This window comes from Liolophura sinensis, chromosome 2 (genome assembly GCF_032854445.1).
Source record: "Liolophura sinensis isolate JHLJ2023 chromosome 2, CUHK_Ljap_v2, whole genome shotgun sequence".
In the NCBI taxonomy this organism is placed as follows: Eukaryota; Metazoa; Mollusca; class Polyplacophora; order Chitonida; family Chitonidae; genus Liolophura; species Liolophura sinensis.
Genome location: NC_088296.1, coordinates 9,300,810 through 9,310,892, shown reverse-complemented (window position 1 = coordinate 9,310,892; position 10,083 = coordinate 9,300,810). Strand labels below are relative to the sequence as shown.

At 40.0% G+C, this 10,083-nt stretch overlaps 1 protein-coding gene across 3 annotated transcripts; it reads right to left on the bottom strand.

Moving 5' to 3' along the window:
- Window positions 1–1,348: 1,348 nt before the first annotated feature.
- Window positions 1,349–9,802, bottom strand: LOC135462876 (uncharacterized). 3 transcript variants are annotated; one of them, XM_064740170.1, is made up of 7 exons: window positions 9,649–9,802; window positions 7,773–8,113; window positions 5,865–6,552; window positions 5,442–5,537; window positions 4,213–4,443; window positions 2,122–2,144; window positions 1,349–1,856 (listed from the first exon to the last, which is right to left on the bottom strand). In XM_064740170.1, exons 3-7 carry the CDS (start codon window positions 5,919–5,921, stop codon window positions 1,649–1,651), a joined length of 615 nt encoding a protein of 204 aa, XP_064596240.1. In that variant the 5' UTR covers window positions 5,922–6,552; window positions 7,773–8,113; window positions 9,649–9,802; the 3' UTR covers window positions 1,349–1,648. The 3 variants fall into 3 exon arrangements, with proteins under 3 accessions (XP_064596240.1, XP_064596242.1, XP_064596243.1); XM_064740172.1 differs by having other exon boundaries at window positions 8,064–8,113; XM_064740173.1 differs by lacking the exon at window positions 7,773–8,113.
- Between the last annotated feature and the right edge of the window lie 281 nt (window positions 9,803–10,083).

Below are 10,083 nucleotides of genomic sequence, written 5' to 3'. Positions count from 1 at the left end.
GCTTGGAGATATTGTTGATGTAATTTGTTCGAGCATATGCAGTCTTTAAGTGGTACATTAGGGGCATTCAAAGAAATAATGAACTAAATTTTCGTATAAATGATTACAATTTGGGCACATGCAAACATTGCTTAAATTGTACTTAAAAAATCAGCATTCAGAGCGCTAAGTCCCATTCTCATTCGGCATTGAATAACAGAGTGGTACTAATCGAACATGTTGTACAGTTGAGTGAGTTCTTTATTTTTCTTGAAAAACAGAAATTGCTTTATTATTCCAACTGAGGCATTGTGGATATGAGACAGTAAAAATGTTCCAATCTTTGAGAGTTTTGGGGAAGAAAGAAGAGGAAAATAATTGAATGCAAATTTTAAAAAGTCGAACATTGTCCCTGTTTCGAAGGTTGTATGTGTTTGTATCAGTCATATTTCTGCCATCTAATATCCTTTTTAGATAAGGGAGAGTCCACTTACAATTTTATGGAAGAATTCTATGGCATCGACATCCATTATGTAAAGATTCCCATTCGAGTTCATTTAATAAACTATTGTATGATGTCTGACGTTATCCTCCAGTACAGAGAAATGCCAGGCGTCTTTGGATAGCTTCAAGAGAGTTTGACGATTTAAGGCTACAGTTGTCGTACAGAACATTGCCATATTTGATTGACCACCTTAATAAGCTTTGGGAGAGAGTGACGAGACATTTTCTGGAGAGAGTTTTCTTTGCTCTGTAGAAAATGCTTAATGTCCTGTTTGATTTCTTTACTACAGCTCGAATGTGTTTGTTTTACTTACCATTATATTGCAGAATGATGCCGAGGTGTTTGTGGGACCGAACGCACTTTACATTAAATTAGGGTTGCAAGGGTTACATTTTAAAGATATAAACAAGTAAACAGATTTAAGAGCTTTAAAATTAATAACCCATTGACTTGCCCATTTTGACAAACGATCAAGATCTCGATTTAGTTTAGCCTGTGAGTCACTTAAATTATTGATCCCTTCCAATAGTGACGTGTCGTCAGCAAATATGTTAATATCACTTTTGGGGCATCACTTACTGTATACCTCATATTAGTTTGTGTCTGTTGTAGACACCTTAATTAATGCTGGACATAAATTTATATTTGTGCACACCCTAATGCATGCTTCACATGAGTTTGTATATTTTTTGCACACCCTAATGTATGCCTCACATGAGTTTGTATCCTTTTTGGACACCCTAATACATGCCTCACATTAGTTTGTATCTTTTTTGCACACCCTAATGCATGCCTCACATTAGTTTGTGTCGTCTGTGTACACCTTATTCTACACCGCATTAGCTTGTGTCTTTTGCCCACACCCTATTGTAAGTCTGACATCAGTTTGTGTTTTGTTCACACACTAATGTAGACCTCAAACTATATATGATTTTCGTAAACTCTTCTCACCTTTGTTACTCTTAGTATACTGTTCATTTTTGGGGTGCCCCCTGCTGTATTACAGCTCATTTTGGTTTGTTTTCTTCTTAACACAGTCTGCCATGTGTTTTGCACACGCACAACTGTGCCCCTTCTCCACTTTATGTTTGTGTCTTTGATGCACATCCTAGTGTAAACCCTAAAGTCGTTTATGTCCTCTGAGCACACCCTATTGTACATCTTTTATACATAAAAGAACCTACTTGTAACACATAGGGGTGACATTGGTCCACCGACTGCTGCTTCAAAGTCCTGACGTTCTTGCACTGTTTCTTTTACAGTCACCTGTCTAGGAACAACTTGGTCATGTTGTAGAGAATCTAGAAGCTTTTGTCTGCTGACCTCATGTTTCTCCAGATCGGCTCTTATCTCATTCAGTTGGTCATCAATTCTGTGAACAGAGGACAGAAAACAAAGAAACACAGTTGTGTGGTAATCCTGTGTATCGCACAGTTATGAAAATGTCATGATGTACCTAGCAGGTCAGGTCTGATTTGTCTGAAGAAATGTATGTTTGAACACTAGATATATTTTACACTTGGGTCATGTTTTGAACAACTACAGTGCTGTTACTCAGTGTTACAGAAACACATCTACTAATAATAGCCATGTGCATGTATAACATACCTAGAGATTTATAAAACATTTATACATACGTTTTGGTGAAGTCCGTCAAACCCTGTCAACAAACAGAAATGATCATACATATAAAATCATGTAAACATCATAACTGAAACTATGATTCTTTACCTACCCTATTCCTTCTAAATTGTGGGTCACCTGGTCTGCTCATTTTAGTCAAAATATGTGTAATTCTGGCAGGAATATTGAATTTTCTTTATTCTCACATGGTTAGACCATCTAATGAACAACATGCTCATACCGTTACCGTTCCAAAACTCTGGTAAAAATGTAATATTCTACTTTCAATAATACTAATATCGGTCCCAAATTTTAGAAGAATTAGGGTATACTTTCACCACAACATGTAACAAAGAATACAGTTATAATTGAAATGTTTTACCTCCCCTATAGTACACAGGGGCACTTAGCTCTTCCCTTAAACAATTAGACCACTCCCTAGTCAATCACATAGTCAAGATCAGCTCTAAATTCAAGTGTAAGAAATTCTATAGAGCTTTTTACAGTGCAATTTTCCCCCAAAGATTTCCTGATCACCTAATTTTAGTTTAAAATGAAACGATGTGTTCAACCGAGTACAAGTAAAACAGTAACCAACTTGATTTTAGTGGTCGTACAAATCCTACATTGTCATATGGATGTAATTCTTTGCTGTCAGAGAAGCAATCAATTTCACAAGTTTTGTGACAGGAAGTTTAATAATAGTGAAATACACAGAGTTATCTCCCCTTCTCGTAACAGCTGTGGGAAGATGGTACACAGTCGTATTAACCATGGGCAATAAGTCAGAGATCAGGGTAGAATTCTTCTAAAGAGAGGGGTATAAAATAGTGATGTCAGGATAATGAAAAATTGGCTTAATTTTGGCCTTCCTGTTAGCAGTCCCTTTCTACGTCTGATTTATGTTTATTTTACGGCACGTTCATGAAAATGATAGCCTATAGTAAAATTGACCTCAAATGAAATATACTTGTGCATAAAACAAGGATGATGTTTAAATTCGCTAACAAACACATACAACAAACACAGTAAACGCTATAAAATTTTGTGTGTTACAAGCTTGTGAAAGTATCCATTGTGTTAATGGCTTATCGCTAACGGGCCTGAAACTTTCTGTTCCAGGTAGATCAACTCTTTTGGCTGAAAAACTCAATACATGAAATAGCCGTTATCATCCGGACGATTGAAAATTGGGACAACATAATGTTTGGGTGGGGTTTTACGTCGTGCTCAAAAATATTTCTCTTATATGACGTGCGAGTAAGTCAACTACGAATGGCAGCAACTGAGCAGATACTTAGCAAAATGAGAGTACATGATGCGTGGATGTAATTGATATCATGTCGAAGATACCGTTAAGTTGTCTTTTCTTTCCAAAAATATAGTTTCTTTAAAGATTTTCTCGACCTTTTTTCACATTTAACTATATTCCCTAAATTGTTGAACGGTAATGGTAATTACAGTTCTCCCACCCCCTCGTTAAACTCCCCATGTACATCATATGCTTTGTCTGTTCCTTGCAGAAGATGTCGCACAAGCACGGGCTAAGCCTCTAAATATCGGTGAGATTATTCCCCCCTCATCCATCTTCTTGGTGGTCGTTATTTTCATCGTGTAACATGCATGTGATGCACCACGTGATGCATCACTGAGAGCACCTGTGACAAACTGGACGCAAGCACACGTGGATCGACGGAACCAGGTACAACTGGAAGCTTCGAATCGCAGAAAAGTAGAACATGTTGAACTCCGAGCAACTGCTGACTCAGCAGTTGTCGGTGATCGCAAGATCGACTAAAACCAGCGTCGGATCGCATGTTCCCAGTTACACCCAGTTAATCCCTGTTGCTTCCAGCTGCCTAAAACCAAGTCGCATCCAGTCGCAAGAGCAATCTACGCCTGGCGTTTGTACAACATACACGTCACATCTGTTTACACGTGAGCTGTCAGAACCAAGATATCTACAACCCATACAAGTAAGAAAACCTAGTACTTTCTCTGAAGCTGACAAATTATTGAGAGTTTGTCCTGCGTGGTTACTGGAGGTATTTAACTGGAGTTGAGGCAGCTGAACCAATGTCAGAGACTGTGCACATTTGACTTACTTGTGAAAATTCCACGACCATCGAGGCTAACAAACCTTTGGAAGCCTGTACCATCCTCTCCATTTCCCTGACCTGTATTTGGAAATATTTGAGTATGGCGCTACACTCCACACTCCATTGTGAATAACGCGTTTTTATGACGTCTAAGGAGTGTAGCCTCCAGGTTTGTAAGGCTTCAAAGGCTGCACAATAAGCCCTTTCTACCTCTTGAGTGTGAAGTTCCTTGTTTTCCTGCCAGACAAAAAAGAAAGTTTATTATCTCATCCAGACCATCGTAGGTGTGTCTAAGAAATTGTGTATGTATATGTAACATGGTGGAATATAAGCAAACATAATTGTGTCCACAATGTACGTACTGGCTGGAGGGGATTTCCCTTTAGTCTAGTGGCGTACATATACATAGAGGTGTCGACTCAGAAACGTTGTTGGTTCAACATCACAACTGGTACTCCGAGCTGGGTGAGATGCTGCAGCCTTTATGCTGTGGAGACCATCAGTGGTTGGTTCAAACACTAACAGGGTCGCCTCATCACATATGTGGAGTACGTATATAAAATATAGATATTATGACAAGGTATGATCGGCGATGATGTATGTACTGGAGTTGCCTGAGGTGGGCATACCGCGCCGGTGTCACGGAGAAGATTTTTTTGTTTTGATTGGTGTTTTACGCCGTACTCAAGAATATTTCACTTATGCGACGGCGGCCAGCATTATGGTGGGTGGAAACCGGGCAGAGCCCGGGGGGAACCCACGACCATCCGCAGGTTGCTGACAGACCTTCTCACGTACGGCCGGAGAGGAGGCCAGCATGAGCTGGACTTGAACTCACAGCGACCGCATTGGTGAGAGGCTCCTGGGTCATTACGGTGCGCTAGCGCTTTAACCGACTGAGCCACGGAGGCCCCCACTGAGAAAAAGTCATAATAATGATATGATAGTTTGATTGGATAAATCAGAAATAAGTAAATAGACTTGTCCGTCATGCAAATGAATCCCTGCATCAGTCCATGTCCTTACCCTATTAAGTTCTTGTAAAAGGTCGCCTCTGTTCGGTTTAACTCTTTAACTGTAACTACACATCTATAATGTGTGACAAAAAAAGAGATTTATCAATATTAGATAATTGACAGCTGTATGTTTCCTGGATTTGTGAATCATAGCAAAAATTTACATTACCAAGTATGCAAGTAATCACAACTTGACTAAGTGTCATAAAAAATACCAACTTGTATCTTATTATGCAGCCTCATCACTCCAGACAATGATTTATTTGTTTCTTGTAGTACTTTCTCCAGTTCACCAGTCTTGTTCAAAACAGCTAGCTGCAATGGAAAAAAGTTACATAAAAAAATCCACATTGCAAACGACTCACTAGGATACAGGACAAACAGCCCCATTCTTTACTATAGATTACAAACTTTGGGTCAATATATAGTTACAAATCATGACATATTTATTTTGATTTATCACTTAGATACTGAAAACTGTTTATTACTTCTCTTTGCATGATTCCAAAGTAATTTGGAACTTACACAATTTCTTAGTTTTTCGTTCGCGTTAATTGTTGTATTGGAATTGACCGTACGATTAATGACTCAGAACATCCATTTTGGATGTTGTCTGACATACAAATGTCTTTTTCGCATTACCTTGTCATTCTCAGCTGCAGATGGTATTACCTTGCATAGCGTGTTTTGGATGGTCATCTACACACCCTATACAGATCATCATCCGGCACGGTACACAGTACAAGCACAATGGTTGAACATGTCTCGCACATGACTGCTTGCTGAGTTGATTGTTCATCCCTGCTGGTCTGTCGCTGTGAGGTTTTATGAGAGAGGTACTCCAGGACGAAATCAACCGGTGACGTTTAACAGCCCCCCTCATGGGATGAAAAGTGGCCAGACAGTCCTTACAATACAGTAAACAACAGTGGGTACAAAACTTGACAGCTTTAGCCTGATTATCATCATCACACAGAGAACAATATGGGGTGTCATCCTCAACCTTCAAAGCAGAAGAGAACCACTCCACTATTTCTGTCAGATGAAAGTTGGTAGGCAGACCCAGCTACACCTTCTCTCCCCAGACTGGTTGGCGTCCGACATACAGGGCATGATATCAGCTGGTGAACACCCTCACTCCCCTACTGCAGGAGGCCTCATCTGTCTGTTCCGGGTTACACTTGTCAGCATACACACCAATACACTCTCTACAAAAACTATGCTGACAATGTAAAGTTACTGGTTTTCAGAATGTCTCCACACATATCGGACATGTAAGAACCGCTTCACGTTTTTTCTTACTTTCAGCCATTACACGCTCGGTTTTTCACTGAAATAAAACCAACTAATTACTTACACTGGTACCAATACAGGTTCTCCCATTTACGAAAATATAATATTTCAACACAGTACACAGTCTCCATCTGCGGTTCAGTGCCTGTTCCTCTCTTCCAACAACATATGGGGTACAGTATTTTTTGTCGCTATTGCTGAAGAAGCATTACTATACATATGGAATATGAGAGTTCGAGCACCTCGATTCCCTGAGTGAAATAACTGTTTAGTTAGATATTTGACGATTCCAGCATTTATCATGTACCAGACATTTTTTGACAAACATCTGATCAAGCCAATTTGGCCAGACGTGCTTGCCAGTGAGGACGGCATTATACAGCTAAATCCATTTATAGCCATTTAGCAAACACCTTCAACAGAAATGGTGGAACTTGAGGTATAAGATAATTGGGTCAAACATCTGGTCTACAGTGGTAGTAAAGGAGACATGACGCTATATGGTAATCGAGTCACACAACTGGTCTACAGTGTGTTATGTATGACTATTTAACGTTTTTCATGTACTGTTAGTCTGCGGACCTTTGTGTTATATGTTATAATTATTTACTGGTTTTAGGGCCACTTTCCTGGCGGATATCGTGGCCTATATGTTATAAGCATAACAGGCCCTGTTATATATGTACATCGCGGACCTGGCGGAAAGCACCTTGTTCAATGCTCTGTTTATTTAACTGGCTGTTCATTGGCTGTTAATTCTGTGTCTAAGAATAGTTGAACACCCTGTCAGCCTGGACAGGAGATATGCAAGCTATAGGCCGTAGAAGTATGTTAGCGTGTGTTAAAACTTCACACAGACAACCCTAGCTAATCTATAACCTGCATGCATGTGGGCATACGACCGTCCTGACCGGCGACACTGTGTCAGGTGTCGCCCATTATCGATCAGTAGGCCAGGTTGTGATGTCTATTGTGTGTAGCGTCAATACTACATGTAGTCACTTCATGATTACATATACATCTGGGACTGTATAAAATAAAATTGATGAAGAGAAGGTCGCTTATATACAAGTCATATATATTCAGTCAGGCAAGCGTTGTTAATAAAGTAAACAAGAAATCTAGTCAACAAATGTACTCTATAAACTTTGTGTACCACAGGCGACACGTCACCGCTAGTAATCGACCTTAAGCACAAGTCTGCATAATGCCTTTCAAGGTGAAAGCTTCAGAAACTCACAATAATAATTTACCTACCATCGTCTTGTATGTATGGTGACAAGATGGACACAGTTAACAACACGAACCAAAATTAGCCGTTTCGAGTGAGATGGAAATATTCTGACTGCGTATCGACAATGTTAGAGGTTTACCCACAGGCTGAGGGTAGAGTTTATATAAGAAACGTCCAAGTCGTATGTCTAGTCTGTGTCGATTTGAGGATGACCACACCAACTAAATACTGTCGGTATCACGACCGAGTAAAGACAATTTTCTCATCTAACAGAAACATCACGGAATAAACGTAGTCGATCTTACAGGACTTACCTGTCAACACAAATCCCTCCGTGCTTCACAACTTCACAAAACGGTGCAGTCTGAAATGGAAAATACTTAGTAATGAGAAATGCACGTGATCTGAGGAGGGGAGGTAAATCCGTTAATTTGCTTTTACACATTTACACTCTACAAATGTTTAGCACAGTTCCCTTTTAACTCTAGGCTATAATGCAAATGACGTATTTTAAGATATGTACCAGTTTGCATAAAATTACTTCAGCAGTTGGGTTCAAATCATTTATATTAGTTTCTATATCTCTGTACAATGCATACCTGGGGTTTTACGTCGAACCGAAAAAATTTTTCAGCCATATGACGAAGAAGAATCATTAGGTGTGTGTACATACATGGTGTTTTCTTGTGGCAGGGCGTGTACTTCCAGGGCTCAGTGGGAAGCGAGGGAGCCATTTCTATTTATTATCACATTTGCTTTCAAACACTATACTTTCAAAATATACTTTACATCTTTGGACGTCTTTGCACCTCGCTTCCCTGAGTAGAAATAACTGCTTAGTTAGACATTTGGCGATTCTAGCATTTATCGTGTAACGCACATTTTTTTGACAAACATCTGGTCAAGCCAGTTTGGCCAGACATGTTGCAGGTGATGACACCTTTATAAAATCTCCATCCATGAACAGCAGGTTGTCGTGTGAAAACGAGAGTCTGCTGATTTAAAGGTAAGACCAGCCAAACAGCAAATACGATTAACAGAAATGGTTGGACTTCAGGTATAAGATAATTGGGTCAAACATCTGAACTATGGTGGTAGTGGGGGGGGGGGGGGGGGGCATTACCCTATATGATAATCGGGTCAAACATCTGGACGGCAGCGACACGCAAAGGAACTTATCTCTACATGATAATGGAGTCAAACATCTGCTCTGCAATAGTAGTGAAGAAAAATGGACATTATATGATAATTGCGGCGAATGTCAAAAGTTTTGACTGCTGCACACCAGAAGTGTGACACACATGTCTAGACAGATACAGGGCTAATCTATAATTGGCCTGCATGTGGGCATAGGACCGTCCTGACGGGCGACGCTGTGTCAGGCTACACCCTCCATTATCCGGATCAGTAGGCGAGGCTGTGAGTGGGCGTCAATACTACACGTAGTCACTTCATGCTTACATATACATCTGGGACTTTATAAAATAGATATGATGAAGACGATGTCGCTTAAACACAAGTGTTTATATTTGGTTCAGTCAGGCAAGGAAGCGTTGTAAACAAAGTAAACAAGTAAGGAAGCAAAAAAATAGCGATCCCTGGTTGGGTTGTTCCGGCTTTGTGTAGAACAGGCGACACGTCACCGCCAATAAACGACCTTCAGCAAAAGTCTGCATAATTCCTTTCAAGGTCAAAGCTTCAGAATCTCACAGTAATAATTTACCTACCATCGCCCTGTATATATAGTGACAAAATGAACACAATTAATAGCATGAACCAAAATTTGTCGTTTTCCGTGAGATGGAAATATTCTGACTGCGCGTATCGACAGTGTTAGAGGTTCACCCATAGGTTGAGAGTAGAGTCTATATAAAGACACGCCCCAGTCGTATATCTTACTTTGTGTCGATTTGAGGACGACCAGACCAATTAAATACTGTCTGAGGCGTTTGAGTAAAGGCAATTCCTTCACCCGATAAACATCCCGCCGCAAAATAGACCTACTCGATCTTACAGGAGTTAGTTGTCGACACCAAATCCCACCGTGCTTCGCAACGTCACAAAATTGCGCAGTCTGAAATAGAAAATACTTAGTTCTGAGAAATGCACGTGATCTGAGAAGGGGAGATAGATCCCTCAATATGCTTTCACACATTTATGCTCTACAATGGTTAGCTCCCTTCCAACTCTAGGTTATGTGCGAATCCCGTATTTCAAGTAATATACAAGTTTCCATAAAATTACTTTAGCAGTTGGGTTCAAATCATTTATATTAGTTTGTATATGTCTGTGCCACGCATGCTTGGGGTTTTACGTCGAACTGAACAATTTTTC